Raw genomic sequence first — 26713 nt, forward strand, 5'->3', positions numbered from 1 at the left:
CTTGTAGCGTCATACCCAAGAAGACTTGAGGCTGTAATCACTGCCAAAGTGCTTCAACAAAGTACTGAGTGAAAGGTCTGAATACTTATGTAAATGTGATATTTCAGTTGTATATTTTTTTATAAATTTGCCTAAATTTTTACAAACCTGTTTTTGCTTTGTCATTATGGGGTATTGTGTAGATTGGTAAAGAAATCAATTAATTTAATCCATTTTGGAATAAGGCTGTAACTTCACAAAATGTGGAAAAAGTCTAGGGGTCTGAATACTTCGGAATACTCCGAATACACTGTATTAAAGGAATATTTATTTCATTAGTCCACTGTTAGTCCATACGGTCACACATTTTTGTTGCATGTCAGCAAATCAAATTTTCAAGATATAGGACTTTCAAAAAGCAAATTGTAACTTGCCATATCATGAAAGTGTTCTTCTGAGAACTCCAGATGTATTCCGGTATCAGTTTCTAAACTACTGCACGTAATCCCATGTAGGACCAAAGATGCTGAACTGAACTTGAAATGTGATAGGCTGGGAGGATCTGGGCATACTGGCCTCTTTATATGGGTCTATGACTGGGACCAAATCCACAGAATCTCATAATAGGCAAGAGGACAAGGATTCATCATCCTAATAGCCCTGCATCAGATGAGAAACTCTAGATTCATAACAAAAACTGCCCATCCTGCTTTCCGCAGAATGAGCCAATCATGAATACATTACACATGCGAGCACTCGTGTTCAGACATTTGCAGCAAAAGTTAAATCACTGGTCTGCAAAGTTTTGGGACCAGAAATGCTATCTGGAGTCACGCGTTGAGCGAGTGAGAAAGAGAGGCCATCGTTAGAGCCTGAAACCACTGGATGAGGAAGAGAATGGGTAGAATGATGGATGGGTGCAGATGAATATTAATAGCCAAAAAATACCACTCAGAACGCTCCTTCTGGAACGGTACGCCTGAACAGGATGTTAAGTCTGTGTTAGTGCCGTTGGTAAGTCTCCAAATATCCCTTTACTGGCCTTTCAGACTGTTTTGCACAGTGTCTTTCCCTCAGTGAAAAGGTCAGAGAAATGTAATAGGTCTGAATGTAAACATTTTCACAGACTCCATAAAGGATTTTGACAAAGTGTTTTTCCCTGACTGTTCTCCAAGCTTTGGTGAAGTCTTTAGTCCATTGGGCTTGATTGAAATCCGAAGAGAGACAAAACAAGTTCAAAGTAGGAAGAAATAATACTTCACATTGATGGATAATGCCATGATTTTATCGTTTTTATTCACATAAATTGATGTGTTATGACTCCAGTTTCAATATACAGTGACACATGCTGACCAAATGTGAGTGGGGACTCTCCAAACGAGTTGTTGTGAGTCTGCAGATTAAATACAGCTCATTTTATTAAAATAGATGCTATTTTATAGCAGACAGAGTGATCCTGACACAGGCTGAATCATGGACAAAATTATTACTGTTTTCCTCAAAATGTTCCTTTAGCAACTGGACAAGGGGGCAGATGATATTGTCACAATACCAACAATCTTAATAGGCTATAGGCCGACCCTGCTATACCCACTCAATAAAACACTTATCCGGTGTGATGTTGTTTATCAAGTTGAACTCCGGATTTGATCAAGGTTGTCAACTGCCCCAGGGAATGGCAACAGCACTAGTAATGCATCCCAGCTGTTAGTGTAGTACTGGTTTGACTGAGTCAACCCCTATATAAAACTCAAACTGGTTTAGGTAACTCTATATAGCTGTATAGAACTGGGTCACTGGGGCCGACTGGGCCCTGAGGAGAGCTGACTAGATTAGAGAGATACCCTGTAACCAATCTATGACACACGATGACACACTGACAAATCACAGAGGGGAAACATTGGTCTATTTTTTGATGTTTCAGTTTCCAGATGTTTCCAGCGAAAGATTAGCCTCATGACAATTTCAGTATTTCAACATTTGCCTATCAGGCTAGAGTTGAAGAAAGCAATTCTGCGCCATTTCTATGCACACAAAGTGGTTTATAAAAACATTAAAACAGTTTTGACAGAGTGGGCAGACTATGATGATGGTGCCAGTGAAGTCAGACTTGTGAGAATGCTGGTAAGGTAAGTGACATCATGGCGTCCGTGTGAAAATGAACGGGTGAAACCGACCTCACAGGTCCGCAAACATCAGCCATTTCGGAGGACCATCATTAACTTTTCAATTACATTCAATTTGGCCTAAAATGGCCCTGTGATTATCATCAGTCTGCCATGGCAAATAACAGGTATTGACCAACCATTGAGGAAGTCGACTAAACCATTATAACGTTTCTGCAACTACCTCCCCCGAAAAAGCAACGTTTTAAATATTTTCTATCCTCTTGTGGCTTTGAGTCAGTGACTCTTATCGCGCACGCACACACGCAGAGCTACGTTATGGCACAAAAACAGAGATAATCAACACACCCCTACACATACATATTTATAAACCACAGCCATTCAATTCAGTAATTAACCACACATGGGTAGGCCACATCCTCGCTCCCGTTCTCGCTGACTCTGAGAGACACACACATACACACAGAGACCACACCAATCAATAGAAAAAGTGCATGACTTCAGATATGAAGTTATTGTTTAAGCCACAGAGATCCTATTAAATTACTAGAGGGGCTATGTCATAAACTCTCAAATCACAGAATGGGGTGAAAATGGCAGACTTATTGGTATTGAATTAGAGGTCGACCCATTAAATAGGAATGGCCGATTAATTAGGGCCGATTTCAAGTTTTTGGACACCAATGGCCAATTACATTGACTACCTGTTATGCGAGTGCAGCAAGGAGCCAACGTAAGGTGCTAGCTAGCATTAAACATATCTTATAAAAAACAATCAATCTTAACATAATCACTAGTTAAACTAGTAATATCATCAACCATGTGTAGTTATCTAGCTTGTCCTGCGTTGCATGTAATCGATGCGGTGCCTGTGAAATGTATTATTGAATCATAGCCTACTTTGCCAAACGGGTGATTTAACAAGCGCATTCGCGGAAAAAAGCACCGTCGTTACACCAATGTGTACCTAACCATAAAGACAGCCAACTTCGCCAAACGGGGAATGATTTAACAAAAGCGCATTTGTGACAAAAGCACAATCGTTGCACGAATGTACCTAACCATTAAACATCAATGGCTTTCTTAAAATCAATACACAGAAGTACATATTTTTAAAACTGCATATTTAGATAAAAGAAATCCAGGTTAGCAGGCAATATTAAACTAGGGAAATTGTGTCACTTCTCTTGCGTTCATTGCACGCAGAGTCAGAGTACATGCAACAGTTTGGGCCGCCTGGCTCGCTTCGAACTAATTTGCCAGAATTTTACGTAATTATGACATAACATTGAAGGTTGTGCAATGTAACAGGAATATTTAGATTTATGGATGCCACCCGTTAGATTAAATACGGATCGGTTCCGTATTTCACTTAAAGAATAAACATTTTGTTTTCGAAATGGTAGTTTCCGGATTTGACCATATTAACATGAATCTCCAATATTCCCAGGTAAGAAGTTTTAAGTTGTAGTTATTATAGGACTATTTCTCTCTATACCATTTGTATTTCATATACCTTTGACTAGTGGATGTTCTTATAGGCACTATAGTATTGCCAGTGTAACAGTACAGCTTCCGTCCCTCTCCTCACCCCAACCTGGGCTCGAACCAGGGACACATCGACAACAGCCACCCACGAAGCATCATTACCCATCTCTCCACAAAAGCCGCGGCCCTTGCAGAGCATGGGGAACAACTACTTCAAGGTCTCCGAGCGAGTGACGTCACCGGTTGAAACGCTATTAGCGCGCACCCTGCTAACTAGCTAGCCATTTCACATCGGTTACACCAGCCTAATCTCGGGAGTTGATAGGCTTGAAGTCATAAACAGCTCAATGCTTGAAGCACAGCGAAGAGCTGTTGGCTGTTTGAATGAATGCTTACGAGCCTGCTGCTGCCTACCACCGCTTAGTCAGACTGCTCTATCAAATCATAGACTTAATTATAACATAATAACACAAAGAAATACGAGCCTTATGTTAAAAGGAACCATATGTTATGTTAAAAGGAACCAACAGCTTTCACATGTTCTCATGTTCTGAGCAAGGAACTTAAACGTTAGCTTTTTTTACATGGCACATATTGCACTTTTACTTCTCCAAAACTTTGTTTTTGCATTATTTAAACCAAATTGAACATGTTTCATCATTTATTTGAGGCTAAATTGATTTTATTGATGTATTATATTAAGTTAAAATAAAAGTGTTCATTCAGTATTGTTGTAATTGTCATTTATTACAAACAGATAAATATATTTTAAAATCGGCTGATTAATCGGTATCGGCATATGCTGGTCCTCCAATAATCGGTAACGGTGTTGAAAAAAAATCATAATCAGTCGACCTCTATATTAAATCATCAACATGTATTGATCACATTTGTATTAATGCTGCAGATATTTGCTTTAAAGCAGTATCCAAAGTTCCAAAGGCTGGGACTAATACACTGCAGAAATGTATTAGTAGAATAATAGTAGAGAGAATTATTTATTTCAGCTTTTATTCTTTCATCACATTCGCAGTGGATCAGACGTTTACATACACTCAATTAGTATTTAGTAGCATTGCCTTTATATTGTTTAACTTTGGTCAAACGTTTTGGGTAGCCTTCAACAAGCTTCCCACAATAAATTGGGTGAATTTTGACCCATTCCTCCTGACAGAACTGGTGTAACTGAGTCAGGTTTGTAGGCCTCATTGCTCGCACACGCCTTTTCAGTTCTGCTCACACATTTTCTATGGGATTGAGGTCAGGGCTTGTGATGGCTACTCCAATACCTTGACTTTGTTGTCCTTAAGCCATTTTGCCACAACCTTGGAAGTATGCTTGGGGTCATTGTCCATTTGGAAGACCCATTTGAGACCAAGCTTTAACTGATGTCTTGAGATGTTGCTTCAATATATCTACATAATTTTCCAGCCTCATGATGCCATCTATTTTGTGAAGTGCACCAGTCTCTCCTGCAGCAAAGCACCCCCACAACATGATGCTGCCACCCCCGTGCTTTACGGTTGGAATGGTGTTCTTTGGCCATTATGGCCAAACAGTTCTATTTTTGTTTCATCATACCCGAGGACATTTCTCCAAAAAGTACAATCTTTGTCCCCATGTGCAGTTGCAAACCATATGCTGGCTTTTTTATGGCGGTTTTGGAGCAGTGGCTTCTTCTTTGCTGAGCAGCCTTTCAGGTTATGTCGATATAGGACTTGTTTTACTGTGGATATAGATACTTTTGTATCTCCAGCATGTTCACAAGGTCCTTTGCTGTTCTGGGATTGCTTTGCACTTTTCGCACCAATGTACGTTCATTCACACGTCTCCTTCCTGAGCGGTATGACGGCTGCGTGGTCCCATGGTGTTTATACTTGCGTACTATTGTTTGTACAGATGAATGTGGTACCTTCAGCTCCCAAGGATGAACCAGACTTGTGGAGGTCTACAATTATTTTTCTGAGGTCTTGGCTGATTTCTTTTGATTTTCCCATGACGTCAAACAAAGAGGCACTGAGTTTGAAGGTAGGCCTTGAAATACATCCACAGGTACACCTCCAATTGACTCAAATGATGTCAATAGCCTATCAGAAGCTTCTAAAGCCATGACATCATTTTCTGGAATTTTCCAAGCTGTTTAAAAGGCACAGTCAACTTACTGTATGTAAACTTCTGACCCACTGGAATTGTGATACAGTGAATTAAGTGAAATAATCTATCTATAAACAATTGTTGGAAAAATGAATTGTCATGCACAAAGTAGATGTCCTAACCGACTTGCCAAAATCATAGTTTGTTAACAAGAAATTTGTGGAGAGGTTGAAAAACGAGTTTTAAATGACTCCAACCTAAGTGTATGTAAACTTCTGACTTCAACTGTATTTGCTGGTCTGTGGTGTGTAATGAGGAGCAACCAGACGCTGCACTTGAAACATTTAGGAAACTACTTATTCCAGTTACTAATAAGCACACACTCATTAAGAAAATGACTGTAAAAACTGTTAAATCCAATTGGATTGATGATGAATTGAAAAATTGTATGGTTGAGGTAAAAGGTATGGCAATTAAGTCTGGCAGCCCAACTGACTGGCAAATATACTGCAAATTAAGAAATCATGTGACTAAACTAAATAAAAAGAAACGACACTATGAATGAAAGATACATTATATAAAGAATGATAGTAAAAAGCTTTGGGGCACCTTAAATTAATTTTTTGGGGAAAAAAGCCAAATCTGCATTTATTGAATTAGATGGCTCATTCATCACAAAGTCCACTGATATTGCAAACTACTTTGACTTTTTCATTGGTAAGATAAGCAAACTTAGGGATGACATGCCAGCAACAAACACTGACACTACACATCCAAGTATATCGGACCAAATTATGAAAGACAAGAATTTTACTTTTGAATTCCGTAAGGTCAATGTGGAAGAGGTGAAACGATGTGACATGCAAAATAGCATTGTATCTGGTCAAACGCATTTTTCCCCAGGAGTTTACTAAGGGTTGGTAACAGGCTGATTTGGTTGGCTATTTGAGCCAGTAAAGGGGGCTTTACTATTCTTGGGTAGTGGAATGACTTCAGCTTCCCTCCAGGCCTGAGGGAACACCCTCTATAGTGTGCTTAAATTGAAGATATTGCCACTTCTATTTGCCACATTGTTTGCACATCGTTTCACCTGGCGACAGTGTCAGCGTGCACTGCGCCCGGCCCGCCACAGGGGTTGCTAGTGCGCGATGGGACAAGGATATCCCTGCCGGCCAAACCCTCCTCTAAACCGGACGACGCTGAGCCAATTGTGCGCCGCCCCATGGATCTCCCAGTCGTGGCCGACTGCGACAGAGCCTGGACTCGAACCCAGAATCTCTAGTGGCACAGCTAGCACTGCGATGCGGTGCCTTAGACCACTGCGCCACTCGGGAGGCAATGCCTACACTGCGTTGTAGGCACATGCCTCGAATAAATCTGAAACATCAGGCTATTCCGTTAAAACAACTCTAATATTAATTGGCACATTTCAAACTGTCCTTTTGTGAGGGGCAGCAGGGAACTAGTACTGTACGATGGCATGTGGTAGGGTCGATAAACCAGAATTGGAGGATCCTCCATTTAAATCTCCGGTTTGGTAACATTTTGACAATGGGCAGAGAGTTGTGGAGAAAACATTAACAGTATGTCGCCACTCAACGAGAATAGCATACGCAGCTGCCAACACCTAAAATATGTGGACACATTTACCCCGACATCACCCCAGTATACAGGAGCAAGATGGAAACACAAATAAACAAACACACCATCGTTTACCTTCTACATTCAAGCAGCCCTTGGCAGCTGTTTCTGACTGGCCAAAGAAATTACAAGAGCGATAGGTAGGCTATTTTGTTTATCTTTCTTTACAGTCTTTGGTTTATAGCCGTGGATATGCGCCCTTTTTCGGTAGTTGAGAATAGGGAGTTTCAGACCCCCCTGAAAGTGCTTGAGCAATGTTACGAACTTCCCAATTGCACCCATTTTAGCAAACATGTAGTACACACTTTATATAAGCAAACCAAAGCTAAAGTTTTCAAAGAATTGGCCAAAATTCTTGCTTGAGAAATTACACTTTGTTAAGAAGCTTTTTTTGTTTCTGTTTGACCATTTTAATTGAAAACAGTCACAGTAAGTTACATAATTGTTACCCAGAAAGTATTTGAAATTGAGATAAAAAACAGCTGCATCGGACCTTTAACAGTGAAAGCCCATCACATTACCCCTGAGTGGGAGATGTAGAGCTACAGACATGCCTGCGTTATGAGAGTCACAAGTATGCATCTGGCACTGAAGGAGGCAGCGGCACGGTGCGTTCCTAACCAAATAGGAAGTGGGAATTTACCACGACTCTGAAAAATCCACTTGAACAGCCCTCAAACTGGTAATTACTAGTGGGAAACTCGTCTATCATCCTGAGCATCCACTTCTCCCACACGGTGTCCTCTGACGTCACCTACTTAGGAAATGGCCTCTATAACAACATTTTTGGCAGTTAAATACAACAACAAAACATTACTTATAAAAATAAATCTATTAACACTATAAATTTGTTTACAAGCATGATAGCTGTATTTTAATGTTAAGGTTGACAGCTTTTTGGCCATTAGCCAATCGGCATTTCTTAACTGGTATTTATGACTTCACAACTGGTAAATTCCCACCTCATCAGAGCGGAAACTTGAGAGGCACAACATAACAATCTGGTCAAAACAGACAAGTAAGGAACATTGTGAATGGCATTTTAATTTTGACTCTGTACCAAAACCGAACCGTGACCCAAAAACCGCAATAGGCACCGAACAGTGGGTTTGGTGAACCATTAAAACCTTAAATTATTTTTTAAATTAAATGTATCTATGGTGTATTAAAGCAACTTAAACAAGGATAATTGCAGGTAGGCCTACTGAACAAAGAGCTAAGGCTATTAACAAAAAACAAACACTTGGTTGGGAGTATGTGTTTCACTGTGTGCTGACTGCGGAGTTCTCTTGGTTATATAACACTGGTTGGTTACAACGTTGTTATATTAAAACACACTGGGAGCACAACAGTGTCCGGAGATTGTTTTACTGATACACTGATGAGTTGAATTCTAACATTGGCAACACTCCAGGCCTAGTGTCCAATGTCCAGCCATAGCAACAGCACACACAGACCTAAAGGTAGGCTAGATATGTTTATTGCCAATCCTATCAATGATAGTGCTGGTTGAACTATGACCTCAGATGACCACAGGAATCTGTGTTTGTTGTTGCTCAGAAGAAATGGCCTCCGAGGCATGGAATTTTCTACAAAGTATACTAAAACTAAATGTACTAGTGACCCTCATTGAGTTTAAAACTCTGGTACAAAACTCTGTTCAGGAGTAGAGTAAATGTTTCCTGAATGCTGGATTGTATTGTTGTGCTGATTGAATTAATAAAATGTTGTATTGATTGCTGCTGCCATCTTAGCCAGGTCTCCCTTGCAAAAAAGACTGTCTCAATGGGATTTTTATGATTAAATAAAAAATAAACCCAGAGGGATATTATTAGAGCCCGACCGATAAATTGGTAGACCGATATTAAAATCGTCATGATTAAAAAAAGGTAATGATTGCCTGAAGAGAGCGCTCTACGAGCTGCTCATTTAACATCATTCAGCTTGTAAATCACCACGTGAGAGTCAGAGTGAGCATGGTGGTTTGACATTGAGTAGCTTGCCAGGGACAGCGTATTTGGATAAGTAAATCAAAAGTACACTTCATCCTTCAATCAAAAGTCCTCATCACATGCTCATTTGGTTAACGTTCACTGGCTAACCAGCAATGTATTTAGCCTAGCTAGCTAGCAAGCAATCTGTGCTATTTATGCATGAACACAGGACTGACGACATAGTCAACACTGACTCATTCTTCACACAAAAATAACACTGTTACTGTCTGGGCTTATTGTGTTAGTGGGATTTTTTTAGTTAGTTGGAGCAGATCTAGAATTCAGTCTGTCTGCTTAATTCACAATGAGAGAAGATTGTTAGCTAGCCAGCTAGTTCAATTAGTCATGTGTGACTAAAACCAGTGCGGCAAGCATCTTCCTGCATTAATGTTTCAGTCATCAGCACAAGCCATTTGCAGTTGAAATATATAGCAGACACGTTTTGTACTGAATAACAGTTTAAGAAAACATTTTCGGAATGAATGTGTGGACCCCAGGAAGAGTAGATGCTGCTTTTGCAGCAGCTAATTGGGATCCTAATAAAATGAAATACAAAAAAATTAAATAACAGCTAGAATGTGCTTGTCATAATACACAGTACATTACGCAACAACAAGCCAAAGACAGAAAAGAAGAGCTAGGAATCCCATTGGGCAATGAACGGAGGAACATATAACGCCTCACACAGCAGTCGGCCAGGCCAATTGCATTCAGGTTGTCATGCTGCCTCACGCGGTTGCTAATCATCATGCAACCCCTTCTCAAAGTCAGGGTATGCGTCGAGAAACCTGCCTATTTTCCTCTAAAGTATGTAATGTCACAATTTCAAAGCTAAATGATATTACAGATAACAAGTTAAATGTTTGTAATGTTGTACTTCTTGTTGGTGAAATTCATGCTAATGTTGAGTTTTTGAGCTAGTGCCCAATTGACCCCTGCACTCCTTGAAGGAGAGCCCTTCTTGTCCCGGGAATTGCCCAGAATGCATAGCACAGTCCATTGACGACGCATGGAAAACATACACAACCTGCCGTTGATACAATTCCAATGGAGTTTCCCCATTTCCTTAAAAGAATAGTGAATCTACTCAATGCTAAAGTGGTGACATTATGAACTGCATGTTACATGATTTCACTGCATAGTTTGTAATCTTGTGAACAGTGCAGATTCAGATTTAATATCAGATTAACGTTGAGACAAAGCTGAATTCATTCAGCCCTTCTTGTTTATTAGTGTACTTGTGGTGCTTCCACACAAACACTTCTGCCTTCTTATCCACAGCCATATACAGACACATCTTTAAGTTGTAACTAAGAAGGTAAACTGAACAAGTGTTATACTGATTTTGTATTTATAGAGGATATACAGTGCCTTCGGAAAGTATTCAGCCCCTTGACTTTTTCAACTTTGTTACGTTGCAGCCTTATTCTAAAATGGCTTTTTAAAATTTTATCTACACACAATATCCCATAATAACAAAGCAAAAACAGTTTTAGATTTTTTTGCAAATGTATTAAAAATAAAAACAGAAATACCTTATTTTCAAGTATCCAGACCCTTTGCTATGAGACTCGAAATTGAGCTCAGGTGCATCCTGTTTCCATCGATCATCCTTGAGATGTTTCTACAACTTGATTGGAGTCCACCTATGGTAAAGTCAATTGATTTGACATGATTTGGAAAGGCACACCTGTCAACGGTCCCACAGTTGACAGTGCATGTCAGAGCAAAAACCAAGCCATGAGGTCGAAGGAATTGTCCGTAGAGCTCTGAGACAGGATTATGTCGAGGCACAGATCTTGGGAAGGGTACCAAAAAATATCTGCAGCATTGAAGATCCCCAAGAATACAGTAGTCTCCATCATTCTTAAATGGAAGAAGTTTGGAACCGCCAAGACTCTTCCTAGAGCTGGTCGCCCGGACAAACTGAGCAATCGGGGGAGAAGGACCTTGGTCATGGAGGTGACCAAGAACCTGATGGTCACTCTGACAGAGCTCTAGAGTTCCTCTGTGGAAATGGGAGAACCTTTCAGAAGGACAACCATCTCTGCAGCACTCCACCAATCAGGTCTTTATGGTAGAGTGGCCAGACGGAAGCCACTCCTCAGTGAAAGGCACATAACAGCCTGCTTGGAGTTTGCCAAAAGGCACCTGAAGACTCTCAGACCATGGGAAACCCGATTCACAAGACTTTCTGGTCTGATGAAACCAAGATTGAACTCTTTGGTCTAAATGCCAAGCGTCACATCTGGAGGAAACCTGGCGCCATCCCTACGGTGAAGCATGGTGGTGGCAGCATCATGCTGTGGGGATGTTTTTCAGCAGCAGGGACTGGGAGTCTCGTCAGGATCGAGGGAAAGATGAACGGAGCAAAGTAGAGAGATTTCCTTGATGAAAATCTGCTCCAGAGCTCTCAAGACCTCAGACTGGGGTGAAGGTTCACCTTCCAACAGGACAACAAACCTAAGCACACAGACAAAACAACACAGGAGTGGCTTCGGGACAAGTCTCTGAATGTCCTTGAGTGGCCCAGCCACAGCCTGGACTTGAACCCAATCAAACATATCTGGAGACCCGAAAAGAACTGTGCAGTAACACTCCCCATCCAACCTGAGAGCTTGAGAGGATCTGCAGAGAAGAATGGGAGAAACTCCCAAATACAGGTGTGCCAAGCTTGTAGCATCAAGGCTGTAATCACTGTCAAAGGTGCTTCAACAAAATACTGAGCAAAGGGTCTGAATACATATGTAAATGTGATATTTCAGTTTTATATTTTATTTTTTTAAACCTGTTTTTGATTTGTCATTGTAGGGTATTGTGTGTAGATTAATGAGGGGGAAAAAAATATATAAAAAAATAAAACTAATGTAACAAAATGTGGAAAAAGTCAAGGGGTCTGAATACTTTCCGAATGCACTGTATAGTTGCTTTTTGGTGGTTATCATGTAAACCAATTTAAGAACAAATGTTCTTAAATAATGTACATTTTTATATTTAGTTACGAAATCATAATTTAGAGTATCTGTTAATCCTTTGGAGCACAATTTGTGAAAAAAAAGGTCTGTTTTTCATTCCACCTGTTAAAAAACATGTATCGGCAGATATATCGTTAACTTTCGCCTCCTAAAATCAGTATCGGAATCAAAAATCCCATATCAGTCAGGCTCATATCTATCTATCTATCGCACACACACATAATATTTGAACCGTTTCAAATACTTTGAGCGTTTGCTTTCGCCTGTCTGGAGTGCCAGGTAGGTGACTAACGTATTTGAAATGTTTTAAAATTGTATTTGAACCCAGGTCTGATACAGAGATATACACAGGTTTAGTAAACCCATTCTCTTTTGAGAGAAGCTACCCTGTACAATCCTCCACCTACATGTCTGCTTGAGATCCTTCCAACTTTGCCTAGCACCTGTCTAACTTCAGGCTCATCTGAGGGTTGCTACCCTAATGAGCATAGCTACACTATACAATCCTCCACCTATATATGTCTATACTGCAGTTCCCACCTCTTTAAGGAATACCTAGGATAGGATAAAGTAATCCTTCTCACCCCCCCCCCCCCCCCTTAAAAGATTTAGATGCACTATTGTAAAGTGGCTGTTCCACTGGATGTCATAAGGTGAATGCACCAATTTGTAAGTCACTCTGGATAAGAGCGTCTGCTAAATGACTTAAATGTAAATGTAAATGTAATGTAAATGAGTAGCCTCTGTTGCTAGTCAAACGTAACAAGTTGGATTCAGTCTCCAAGCACACAATGCCATAAAGAAACACCACAGGGAACTCTTAAAAGGAACACGAGGTGTTTCACTGAGAATCCCGCTGTAGAAACAGATCAGCCTTCAAATGAAACTGAAAGCGGCTATGACGTAGCCAGCGACACTAGAAAAAGGCATGAGCAATGCATTGTCATTCTCCTCGCTGTTAGACCAAAGACTGATGGCCAGAAGCTTCATTTAGAGGGAGGGGTATTTGATGAGATGTGATTATTGTGCACGTCGCTTTCTCTCCCAAGCTCAACACTCTTTTCCTCCTCTCGCTCTTTCTCAGTTTTTTTCACTTGCTCATCTCTCCTAGAGGATTGACTTTGTTCTTGCATTGATTTCTGCAGAATTAGTTTGATACTGAAAGGCTAAGGGTTAGCTACAGTGGGGCAAAAAAGTATTTAGTCAGCCACCAATTGTGCAAGTTCTCCCACTTAAAAAGCTGAGAGGCCTGTAATTTTCTTCATAGGTACACTTCAACTATGACAGACAAAATGAGAAGAAAAATCACATTGTAGGATTTTTAATGAATTTATTTGCAAATTATGGTGGAAAATAAGTATTTGGTCACCTACAAACAAGCAAGATTTCTGGCTCTCACAGACCTGTAACTTCTTCTTTAAGAGGCTCCTCTGTCCTCCACTTGTTACCTGTATTAATGGCACCTGTTTGAACTTGTTATCAGTATAAAAGACACCTGTCCACAACCTCAAACAGTCACACTCCAAACTCCACTATGGCCAAGACCAAAGAGCTGTCAAAGGACACCAGAAACAAAATTGTAGACCTGCACCAGGCTGGGAAGACTGAATCTGCAATAGGTAAGCAGCTTGTTTTGAAGAAATCAACTGTGGGAGCAATTATTAGGAAATGGAAGACATACAAGACCACTGATAATCTCCCTCGATCTGGGGCTCCACGCAAGATCTCACCCTGTGGGGTCAAAATGATCACAAGAAGGGTGAGCAAAAATCCCAGAACCACACGGGGGGACCTAGTGAATGACCTGCAGAGAGCTGGGACCAAAGTAACAAAGCCTACCATCAGTAACACACTACGCAGTCAGGGACTCAAATCCTGCAGTGCCAGACGTGTCCCCCTGCTTAAGCCAGTACATGTCCAGGCCCGTCTGAAGTTTGCTAGAGAGCATTTGGATGATCCAGAAGAAGTTTGGGAGAATGTTATATGGTCAGATGAAACCAAAATATAATGAAACTCGTGTTTGGAGGACAAAGAATGCTGAGTTGCATCCAAAGAACACCATACCTACTGTGAAGCATGGGGGTGGAAACATCATACTTTGGGGCTGTTTTTCTGCAAAGGGACCAGGACGACTGATCCGTGTAAAGGAAAGAATGAATGGGGCCATGTATCGTGAGATTTTGAGTGAAAACCTCCTTCCATCAGCAAGGGCATTGAAGATGAAACGTGGCTGGGTCTTTCAGCATGACAATGATCCCAAACACACCGCCCGGGCAACGAAGGAGTGGCTTCGTAAGAAGCATTTCAAGGTCCTGGATTGGCCTAGCCAGTCTCCAGATCTCAACCCCATAGAAAATCTTTGGAGGGAGTTGAAAGTCCGTGTTGCCCAGCAACAGCCCCAAAACATCACTGCTCTAGAGGAGATCTGCATGGAGGAATGGGCCAAAATACCAGCAACAGTGTGTGAAAACCTTGTGAAGACTTACAGAAAACGTTTGACCTCTGTCATTGCCAACAAAGGGTATATAACAAAGTATTGAGATAAACTTTTGTTATTGACCAAATACTTATTTTCCACCATAATTTGCAAATAAATTCATAAAGAAATCCTACAATGTGATTTTCTGGATTTTTTTTCCTTCTCATTTTGTCTGTCATAGTTGAAGTGTACCTATGATGAAAATTACAGGCCTCTCATCTTTTTAAGTGGGAGAACTTGCACAATTGGTGGCTGACTAAATACTTTTTTGCCCCACTGTAATAGTAGAATTGGGGAGATGTGGGGGGGTGACAGGCCCTAATAGTGTGCAGAATGCACGTACGTACACACACACACACATCTTATTTTACCTTCGATAGAGGGAGCCTGGTCCTGGGCAGAATACAGCATATCCTTGAAAGCCTGCAGAGCAAAGAGAGAAAAACAAGAGAAAGGGGTAAAAAATAAAGTCACTGACCTAACTAATGGGATGACACATTTATAAAATGAACTGCAGACATTGTGTTGTGTTCGACGCAACATCACTTGTGTTTCGACACTTGGACTCCTTCAATAATGCAGCAATACACCAAGTATTCACACACATGTAAGCCAACAGCTCAATGTGGTAGAGCAGCACATGATGTAGTGTAGTGTATGAGTCAGCAGCTGCCACTGCTTAAAAGGGATATACTTCCAGTATTTGCTCTAATCTAGCGCTAATGTTAGCTAGGCCTGGGTTTAAGGTTAAGGGTTGGGTAACATTCTAGCTAAGTATTAAGTAGTTGCAAAGTTACTAATTAGCTAAAATGCTAAAGTTCTCCATGATGTGATTCGAACATTCAACATTTGGGTTGCTGGACCTTTATACGCCAGGGATGGGAATTGCCAGAGACCTCAGGATATGATATTATCACGATACTTAGGTGCTGATACGACATGTATTGCAATTCTCACGATTCTATATGTATTGCGAAGCGATACTGCGATTTCATAGCGATTCAATGTTCCAAACATATATTCGTCACCATGCCTGCTGCTGAGAGACAAGAGGGGAAAAAGTTGTTTTGATCAGTCATGGAAATAAAAGTGGTAAAAACATGTTGGCTCACCACATAAAAGCAGATGGAGAACAAGTTCTAGAAGGACAATTACTAGAGTTTCAGCGCAGGTACGGACAGCTAGCACAAACATAATATTCCAATATGGTCAAAAATAATATTAATATACAGTATATTGTCAAAAATAGTATCCTGATATGTTAACTATTGATTTCACCCATTAGTACTATACATGGCTTCTTGCATTTCTTAATAGGCAAGCTAAAAAGCCAAGCCAAATCAGTGAGTTCAGCCCCTCTTTAACATGGGCACCCAGATTATTGTACCACTGACTAGCTAAAACAGCCAGGGAATTTCTGCCCAGGAGCAAGCAGGCGGCCAGGCAGACGTTTCATAGTTTCCAACCTATAAGGGAAGCTACACTGTACAATACTCTTTCAGCATGTTGGTATACAGACAGACAGAAGGCCAGACAGGACAGCCAGCCAGCCAGAGGAAGCAGCAGAAAGTTGAGGGATAAAACAGGTCATGATATTCGGGGGTGTGTGTAAATATAACAATAGAGAAGAAGGGTGAAAGGGGGTAAGTGTTCCATCCTGGCTGTCCTTGAGAGAATGCCAAGAGTGTGCAAAGCTGCCATCATGGCAAAGGGTGGCTACTTTAAAGAATACAAAATATATTTTGATTTGTTTAACACCTTTTTGGTTACTACATGATGACAAATTACCATGAATTCAGCTCAAATGTATTAGTTTAGGAAATCTGTTGCCAAGTATTCCCACAATGTGATCATCTCAATGTAATCAAGGAATGAAATTATTTTTATTTTCAAATACAACTCATTGGGATTAGTTGTGGTTAATTTGCACTGCACAAATTATTATTATTATTTTCCAGCCCCCCGACCATCCAGCCTCTGCTGAATTTAGTTGCCTACCCCTGCTATACAGTCGCTCTCTGTGCCCCAGAGTAGAGAACAAGAAGTCACTTATTATTGTGGAAAAGCAAGCGAGTCTGAGGACAATGAAAGTCCTCAGTGCCAATAGAGCTGCATGGTCAAGGTCAGTCATGCTCTGATGAATGAGTGGATTCAGTAGATTTACAAACAAGAGCAAAGAATGAAGAGAAATTAACAAATGATTGGGAAAGAAGTCTAGTGTCCTGGAAGATAACACATTGGTAATAGGGATGCATGATATATCGGTGAGAATATCAGAATCGGACAATATTAGACAAAAATGACGACATTGACAACGGCCCGATGTCTAGTTTAACGCCGATGTCGAAAACCGATGTCAAAGCTGAAGTGTATATGTGACAGGTTAAAGGAAATATTCATAGCCTGTTATACATTAAAAAGTATTAGTAAGTTCATAGTATGTGAGGATCTTAAAACATCTAAGGTTAAAAAGATGCATTCAGTATTAGTTGATAGAGATTGATAACATTCATATAATTGTGTTAAAGTTAAAATCTGTCAAAGGGTACAATTGTGAGAGTAATGTGTAAACGTTATATTGATTACTTTATTTTGTGGTGCCTAAAAGTGTTAATCTGTGATCTACGAAATGCTCTTAATCTATGGGCCGGAGATCAATTGCTCTGGTCTCCACCCATATTCCTGGGTAAAATCACGGTCTTTTCTCATTGAACTAAAAGTTGAATTGAGAATACAACACCGTATCACTCTCGTGATTATTTCTCCCCTGTTTTCAGGTACTTTATTGATGATAAAAATAGTAATTTAAATGTTATAACTCGCTAACATGTCAAGAGTGTTTAAGGTGTGTCTTAGTAACGTCTTGAGGAAGTTAGAGTTAAGTTTGCAGAGAGTAATATTAGCCCTGCTCGGTTGAAGTGAAGAATAGCATCGTACTGAGAGTAGCTGCCATCTTATGTCGATTGTGAATGAACATGTGCGTTGTTAATAAGCTATTTTGCTGTGTTATTTGTATAATGGGTTTTCTGTTGTTTTGTAATGTGTTACTTTTGTGAAATGTTTGAACTAAAAGTTGAATTGAGAATACAACACCGTATCACTCTCGTGATTATTTCTCCCCTGTTTTCATATAACGTAGGTTGGTGACGTAATGACGCCACGAAAAATACAGCGCTACATGTGCAACACAGCATTCCTAACTTGGCCCACAATGTCTGCTGTGTGGATCTATTTTGACGTTTCAAAGGAAGATAACAGAAAGGCCATATGCAACGTTTGTACTGCTATTATTTCCCGAGGGGAGAAAGTGAAATCTTTCAATACCACAAACCTAATTACTCATTTGAATGTGCATCACCCCCAGACGTTCAGCGACTACTTGGAACAAAAGCAGAAAAGAAACTAAGCGCACACTTCCAACAACTAAACAAGTTCAAGTCGAGCAGTCATTTGAAAGAGTAAGAACATTTCAGCGAGACAACTCAAAGGCGAAATCCATTAAAGCCAAGATAATGGAATTCATTGCCCTTGACAATCAACCATTCTCTGTTGTGGATGATGTTGGATTTCACCGACTGGTCAAGCACCTTGAGCCCCAGTACACACTACCAAGTAGGCACTATTTTTCAGATGTTGTGCTACCGGAGTTACACAGTATTGTTGAAATGCACATCCACGAGTTACTTGCTATGGGCGTCACTGCTATTAGCTTCACGACTGACATTTGGACCAGCGACGTGAGCCCCATGAACATGCTGAGTCTGACAGCACAGTGGGTCGACAAGGATTTCGTATTGAGGAAAGCAATATTGCATGCTCAAGAATGTGCTGGTTTTCATACCGCTTCTGCCATTTCAATGGCATTTGAGAAAATGTTTGAAACTTGGAAAATCCCAAAGAACAAAGTACACGCTGTGCTACGTGATAATGCACATAACATGACAAAGGCTTTGGAAGAATGCGGAGTCGCCAGTTTGCCATGCATGGCACACACGCTTGAACTGGCTGTGAACAAAGATGTTTTGGCCCAACGCAGCATATCTGAGACAGTGGCAACAGGTAAGAAGATAGTGGGTTATGTTAAACACTCACAGCTAGCATACAGCCACCTGCAAGCAATACTACAAGCAGCTTGGAGTGAAAACAGAAAGGCTTAAGCAAGACGTTTCCACCAGATGGAACAGTACTTTTTACATGATGGAGAGCCTGCTGGAACAAAAACAAGTGCTTGGCGTGTATGCAGCGGACTATGAGTTACCTGCAACAATCAGTACAAACCAGTGGACTCTCATTGAAAACATGAACACACTCCTAGCTCCATTTGAACAACTGACTCGAGAAATAAGCTCATCAACTGCGTCTGCAGCAGACGTGATACTCTTTGCTCAACGAAACGTCCGACACAGACCATGGGGTCAAAACTTGCAAAAGTACTCTACTAGACGCTGTGAACAAGTGATTCGGTGGCATTCTCTCTGAGCCTCTTTACTGTGTCGCCACCATGCTTGATGCTAGGAACAAGACCCGCTACTTCGATGCAGACAAGAAACAGGGTTTATGTGAAATGTTAGTCACAGCACAGCTGGACAGGATGGAAACGGACACAGTGACACTGCACACCAAAGAGGACCCACGACAGAAGAGGCCAGACAGGCAGGGCTGAAACTTCACTGCTTGACATGTATGAGGAAATCCAGGTTGAGAATGAAACGACTGACCAAATTAACAAAACAGCACAGCAAGTAAGTGAAAATAGGTTTTGATTATGTTTTACTGGTAATGGGGACATATGCAAATGCCAACAAAATAACTTTTTGGTCAGTGTGTGTGAGAGTGACACTTACTTACATTTTCTGTTACTACATCGGCCAACATTTGCCAATGTTGATCTATGACTAATGAACGTTTGGAATGCAAGAATAATAGAGGACCCCCCCCTTCCCATTATTTGCAGAAGATACTATTCCCCTCCACTTGGATACTGGAGAAGTAACAAGCTGTTCACAAGTATCTTGGTGCTCCCTGTACTAGTGTGGCCAGTGAGCACCTTTTCAGTGCAGCTTCACACATTGTAGACAAAAAAAGACACAGACTCTCGTGACAAAGCCGAGCTGGTCCTCTTTGTGAAGAAAAACCTCCACCAAATGTTAAAGTTGTAAATGGGCAGTCATATTTTAACCCAGCCATCTACAGTCACTGGAAAAATGTTTACTAAGCCCAATGGCTTTTCTGTTATTCATTCATGGCTGGTATAGGTCAAGATTTTTAATTTAATTTAAAACAAAGTAGTTTGTTTTTTTATTTCCTAAATGAAAGATGTGTTGTAAATTTGCTCTCATTTTACTAGTCAAGTCAGTTGAGCACATTTTAAAAGTTGGTTGCCATGCTTGTGTTGTGTGTGTATTATCTTACAGTGGGAATCCCAAATCAATCATTACCGATGAATCGGTAATGATTGCTGGCCGTTTATCAGGGTTCCATACTTACTGTATCCTTATCCAACGTGTGTGTCCAACACCATAAACCCCCACTGTTCCCAACAAAGATGTAGGTAGATCCATTCTCACATGCTTGTTTCCTTCTCTCATCACGTGCCACCTTGGAACAACAGCTTCAACATCAGGCTACAATAACAAGCGTCCTCAGTTCTCGAGCCCAAAACATGCCCCTAGAGTGTCCAAATAAATGTTACTCCTAGGCAAAGGCCTAGGGTCAGCTTTCACTGCCTTAATCCAAGCCTTTGGGGGCTATTAGAAATACTGTTCCTAGAGTCTAGACAAGAGATTGGGGGTAAAGTCTAGCCAACCTATCTATCTATGAGGGGAAAATTACCTACACTAGAAATGTATGCCCAAAGGGCCCCTAGCATCTATCCCCTTGGAACTTGTCTATATAGAATCTCATAAATAGTGAGAGTGAGAACCAACAGACAAGGGGCCAGTCTATGGTCCTCCATTTTATAGCCCTGCTACATTAGATCTATCGGAGCACGGCATTGCCATCAGTCATTTAGGGAATGATTCCTTTGAAATCAATGAAAGCTGCTATGTTGCCCGCATTGTGTCACATCCAATGGCAGCTTCAAAGTGCAAGAATTGCTGAGGTTCAATTCTCTATGCCTGACGCGCACATTCATTCTATCTTGTGAATGGAAATAAATTAGAAAATAGTTGATTTTGGTTGGTTTCTGGTGTAGCAGGTAGAACTTCACATTGACACAATACTGATGGCAATGTGTATAGTGCGGGCCCTCAGTGTCCGGTCTGGAATGTCAAGTCACGAGCTCTGTTGGTGCGCTACTGTGTAGAAACCTAGCGGTGCCAAAATCCCATTGTCTTCCCTCGAAAGCCTATGTAAAATAGACATTTTTTTCTGTATGGCGTTTTGAGCTCTAAAATCGGATGAGGCTTGCGCCCTCATGCACGCTCTTTGTGCATAACTCAGGCTGGATGAAAATGACTACATCAACCATGATCCTTTGCTAGTTACGGCCACTTTCAATATGATCCTTAGCAATTTTTTGGTGCCATTCAGCCTCAAATCATTAATATGGCGCGCTTCAAATTCAAATACTTCCAGCTTCATGTGCCATCGGGACATTTCCATAGGAATATGTGGATGACGTCAGCGCTACTATCTTCTGGTTTTAATGTCTATGGTGTAGCGTAGCTGGCTTGTTAGCTAAGGTCTTCTGTGAGGCGCTGGTTGCGTTCCAGCCCATCTTTACACAGGACTGTGCATATCATAAGACTGCTATATCATTAATGTGGTTCTTGAGATGTTAAAACACTACTCCAGGCATTGTGAGAATTTGCACAGTGCGACGGGCTGGAACGCGACCAGTATCTTACTCTTCCCTGGAGCTGAGCCAGTCAAGCAGCCAGCCAGTAAGAGAAGACACTGATATGATCGTGGGACTGTCACTGTGAGAGCAAGCTAATATAAAATGGGACAATCCTCTGTTTAAATGCTCCAGTAGTTTAATTAGAAGCGTTTTTTATTTTTTGTTTTTAACCACAGAGAAGGCCTGACGAAGACCCTTTGCGGTCAAATCTTTGCTAGTAAGTAAAACCACGGGAGAATTTAGCCCTTAGGTTAAACCGTGAGCAGGTGTTTTATTTTTTATATTTTTTTATTTAAAATCAACCCTTTTTTTGCACTACTTTCGAACTAGCAGAAGTGTTTCCTTAGCCTAGCTCTGTTTTAAATGGTGAATGTGAGGAACAGATAGTGTTTTTACGGAGCAGAAAACCGTTTGTGGCAGAGATCGTATGAATGATAACAGCAACAGAGACAGGGATGGCATGGTGTGGTGTGCTTACAAAGATCACCAACTGTCATGCAATACTCAGCACAGAGCCTACACAGCAGGGCGCAGTGCTACTAGTGTAGCCAAGGCCTTGTTTCCCCACACTACCCACTGTGTATGTTTGTGTGTGTGTATGGTGTTTGTACTTGACAGAAAGGGCAACTTCCCATGCTTGAGCCTGTGTGAGTGTACACTAAGTTCATCAGCGGGTTCTAAAGCATAAGTTTCCTAAACAAAGCAGACCACTACAGGCAAGCGATTATCCCTTCAGCCCCCCTCCCTCCTCTACCGCTGTACTCCTGTTGGCCCTTCACAGGTCTGTGGTATCTTGCTAGGGGTGTTACACATTTAGGGCCGTAATACAGGCCAAACAACAACACAAGGCCAGACAAAATCAAGGCAGTGTGGACTGTGGAGATATGGTGTCTGTTAGGCTACACTAGTAGCCTACGAGACAGAGCCTGGTTAGAATGAAGGTTGAGTGACTTCTCTGACCACAACTGGCTACACATTCTCTGCCTCCAATCTCACTGCAGTCAACTGCCAAATAGGCTAATAAGCTAAAAGAAATAAATATATATATATATATATATATATATAAGTATTTGAGTGTCATGTCACGCGTATAATAGGATTAAATATATGACGCACAAGCCTAGATGAAGGAGTAGGTGGTTATTAGGCTATTAACTACTGGTGAGTTAGCCACTGCACGTCTCCAATCTGAGCTCAGAAAACAGTAAGCCATAATCAGGGTCATATTCAGGCACCGAACTGAAAAAAACTTACTGAAACAGGAAGGGACTACCAGAATGTATCCAATAAGAAACACTTTACAGAAGCAAACTGTTTTGCCATAATGAATATGACCCAGAAAAATCATCTCCACAAGAGTAAAAGATACAAAAACAACAGAGGTCACTTAGACAGGCAGTGGTAATTATTCTCAACAAGAACCGTAACCACAGACACACAGACATGAATAAAAGGCAGACATGAACATGGTACACAAACACACATGTACATGCACCGCATGAATTCAGACAAGAATAAACAGTACAATGACAGACATAAAATGTCTGCTGCTTGCAAATGAATACAATAAGCCTCAGCCTGTTTCCCTGATGAATCTAATTTAGGCAGTACAGTGCTCTGCTCATACAGAATGTTGAGTGCAGAGTCCAGCTATCCTCTTGACCTGAGAGAGAGAGAGAGCAGTGACCAAATACAACACCTTTACAAGGAATTAGAATATATTCTCAGAGCGGCACGTGCATGCATTCACACACATGCATGCATATATGTGTATGGGCGGACACATTCAAACACATACAGATAAACGCACACACACCTAGGCAGAATCTCACAAACAAGTTGTCATGAACAGGCTTAGGTCGATGTTCTCACAAACATTTTGAAAACCACTACATGAAGAGACTACACTTCCGAAAACCACTACATGAAGAGACTACACTTCCGAAAACCAATACACGAGTGATACTTCGTCCCAATGTCTTGTGTAATTCTAGCCAACTGGCAGGAGTCTGGAAAGACAAATTGTGTAATCATTGTGTGGAGAACTGACCCCGCAAGAGCCACAGAGCCATCATTCACTCTCTGTTCTAGCCCTGACCATCTCTAATCAGTAGGCTAATCCAACGGAAAAAACCTCAGCAGCACTGATGTGAAATGATTCAATTATGTGTACTGCAGTCAGAGGGAGTACTGATGTGGGGGAGTAGGAAAGGGGCGCTGCCGTTTTAGAGTACTGATGTGGGGGAGTAGGAAAGGGGGCTCCGTTTTAGAGTACTGATGTGGGGAGTAGGAAAGGGGCGCTGCCGTTTTAGAGTACTGATGTGGGGGAGTAGGAAAGGGGCGCTGCCGTTTTAGAGTACTGATGTGGGGGAGTAGGAAAGGGGCGCTGCCGTTTTAGAGTACTGATGTGGGGGAGTAGGAAAGGGGCGCTGCCGTTTTAGAGTACTGATGTGGGGGAGTAGGAAAGGGGCGCTGCCGTTTTAGAGTACTGATGTGGGGGAGTAGGAAAGGGGAGCTGCCGTTTTAGAGTGCTAATGTGGGGGAGTAGGAAAGGGACGCTGCCGTTTTAGAGTGCTGATGTGTGGGAGTAGGAAAGGGGCGGTGCCGTTTTAGAGTGCTGATGTGGGGGGAGTAGGAAAGGGGCGGTGCCGTTTTAGAGTGCTGATGTGGGGGGAGTAGGAAAGGGGCACTGCTGTTTTAGAGTGCTGATGTGGGGGGAGTAGGAAAGGGGCACTGCTGTTTTAGAGTGCTGATATGGTGGACACAACTAGACCATATTTCACACACTTGCATGATCATAATTCAAAAAGACAATGTTTATCATTGAGGAATGCAAGCTCAATAACAATTATTTTGGATCTATATGCCATAAATGTATTTGGCATGCTTACTTCATAACAAAGAAATGCTCTAGGGACCACTGGTCTGGACCCATTTTGCGCACATATTTTCCAGCAGACTGGAAGAGATCAAGCTGACCCTTTCCAGAGCTTTTTAATTAAAAGTCAGTGTCCTTGAATTTGACATTGTTGGTGTTGATACATGAGAGGATGGTTGCCAGCAAATATTTTCAAGGTAGCCATTTGTCCTGCGGTCTGAATTGGACCCAGCCCGGGGACTGTCAGTAAACATGACAGTGCTGGTGCAAGCAGCAGCAATGCGTAGAACTGAGGACTGCAGCAGTGATCACCTCCAAATGCAGGTGTTCATTACAGAGCTATGTTGCTGCAATCCACACCAGTTCCATAGATTGCAGGTATATTCAATCATCTCCATCAAACAGGGGCATTGGGTTTTGTAGTTGATCCGTGCTGAAGAATGTTAGGGGATCAGTGTAATAGTGTGCACTTAGTGTAATAGTGTGCAATAGTGTATTACAGGTTATATTACAGGTTACGTTATAACGCTACTAAACAAGCTAGCTATTTGGTTGGAATTGTATAATTTAATTGCAAGAGAGTTTTCTATCTAGGTAATGTTGGCAAAATAAGGTAGAGAATAAGAATTATGAACCATACATCTAATGTAACGTCTAGTATGGCTCGCTGAGTTACATTAGGTCAAGCAATACTTGTAAAATACGGTAAATAGCTCAAACGCTTGACATTCAATGTCTCAAAAAAACTGTTAATTCACTGTCACACACTGCAAACCCCATTAGATGCACCCCCCCTCAGCAATATTAGCAGACTGTCGGCTAACCGCTAACATTAGGAGTTCATGCTCTGTTATTTGTTATACTCGCTAGCTGCTTTCTAGCTGCTTTCCAGATAAACTGACATGACTTAGTAATGATTACTAGCTGTGTGTGTTATAAAAACGGAGCTCTATCAAGAGTATCCCTCTCTTGGCAGTTAGCTAGCTAACGCGAGCTAGCCGTTTACCTCATACTGGATGTATTGTTTTCTCCATTCAGGGGTGATGTGCGCCGAAAGGTGCTCCGTGAATTTCATCCTTCCTCAGTGGTTCCCCTCTGGGGTTTCGACGTTGAAATACTTGTTGTCAGATTTCTTTGCGATGGAGGATATCATACAGCTAGCCAGCCAGCTAAAATAAAACCAGCGAGTCCGGTTTGATAGAGAATCACCACTTAGCAATGTTTGTCATCCAGATTATGACTGTGCTGCTCGGTCGAAGATCCCCTTTTCTCCGTCTCACATTATGGTCGGAGAACGTGAGTGACAGCCACGAAACATTACTTCAAGAAAATGCTCCTCTCCGCCTTTATCTTAACTAGCTACGTTGTCACTATAATAACATGTTTTTTCGCCTTTGATTATTACTTGGACTACATTGTTTCTGAGGTAACAGCCCCTAGCCTCTTGTGCTGTGAGGTCGTTGAGTCGCCATCGTTGGGCAGAAAGTGACGTGGTTGTGGCGTCACTCTTCATAGAAAACACAACAGCAAGTGGATTTTAAATTCTCACCGCCCCCTTCATTTGGAAAACGGCAAGAGCATGTGCCTTCCCCACAATTTCTACTCTAAACCACTGGTTTCACAAACTAAAGTCCAAACCCTTGCCAGACGGTTAGACCTATCATACATTTGCGTTGTGGACATCAGTCTCCTAGAGCAGTGTATATTTATCAACAGACTATGAGTCAGAGCTTGATTGGCCCGAAGAAGGTCTGGCACCAAGGTGAACAGAGATTAGACTATTCATTGGTTTTGCAACCAACATAAAAAGGCACAAATCGTTATGTGATGTAGTCACTAGATGGCCATGTTAAAATAAGGACCAATGTAGTGATTGAGGGGAAAGAGTCAGAGTAGGACTTGAACCAAAAATCCTGCACAGGGCAAATGCACTACCACCTGTGCTAATAAGGCACAGAGAAGGCTATGCTCAGTACTTGATTTGGGCAGGAGCTCACAAGAGCAGAGGAGGCCTACAGGCACCTCAGATGTTCTACTATTTGAGCTACTGAAAAAAAAGAAGATTTAATGTGTCGCTCAGTTAAGTATAGAGTCAAGTCATCATGGAATTTTGTTAAATATATATATTTTTAAATGTAACCTTTATTTAACTAGGCAAGTCAGTTAAGAACAACCTCTGCCAAAAGAGGTTGCTCAGGCAGGTTTAACTTCAAAT

At 41.4% G+C, this 26713-nt stretch overlaps 1 protein-coding gene across 1 annotated transcript in view; it reads right to left on the bottom strand.

Moving 5' to 3' along the window:
• Positions 1 to 25993, bottom strand: part of LOC115103175 (xenotropic and polytropic retrovirus receptor 1 homolog) — a 44837-nt gene extending 18844 nt beyond the window's left edge. The window contains exons 1-2 of the mRNA XM_065005818.1: positions 25505 to 25993; positions 15148 to 15199 (exon numbers count right to left, since the gene is read on the bottom strand). Of these exons, the coding sequence (XP_064861890.1) occupies positions 15148 to 15199; positions 25505 to 25573 (121 nt within the window). The 5' untranslated portion in view covers positions 25574 to 25993. The remainder of the gene's footprint in view (positions 1 to 15147; positions 15200 to 25504) is intronic.
• Positions 25994 to 26713: the final 720 nt, after the last annotated feature.

Source organism: Oncorhynchus nerka, linkage group LG20 (genome assembly GCF_034236695.1).
Source record: "Oncorhynchus nerka isolate Pitt River linkage group LG20, Oner_Uvic_2.0, whole genome shotgun sequence".
NCBI classification, from domain to species: Eukaryota; Metazoa; Chordata; class Actinopteri; order Salmoniformes; family Salmonidae; genus Oncorhynchus; species Oncorhynchus nerka.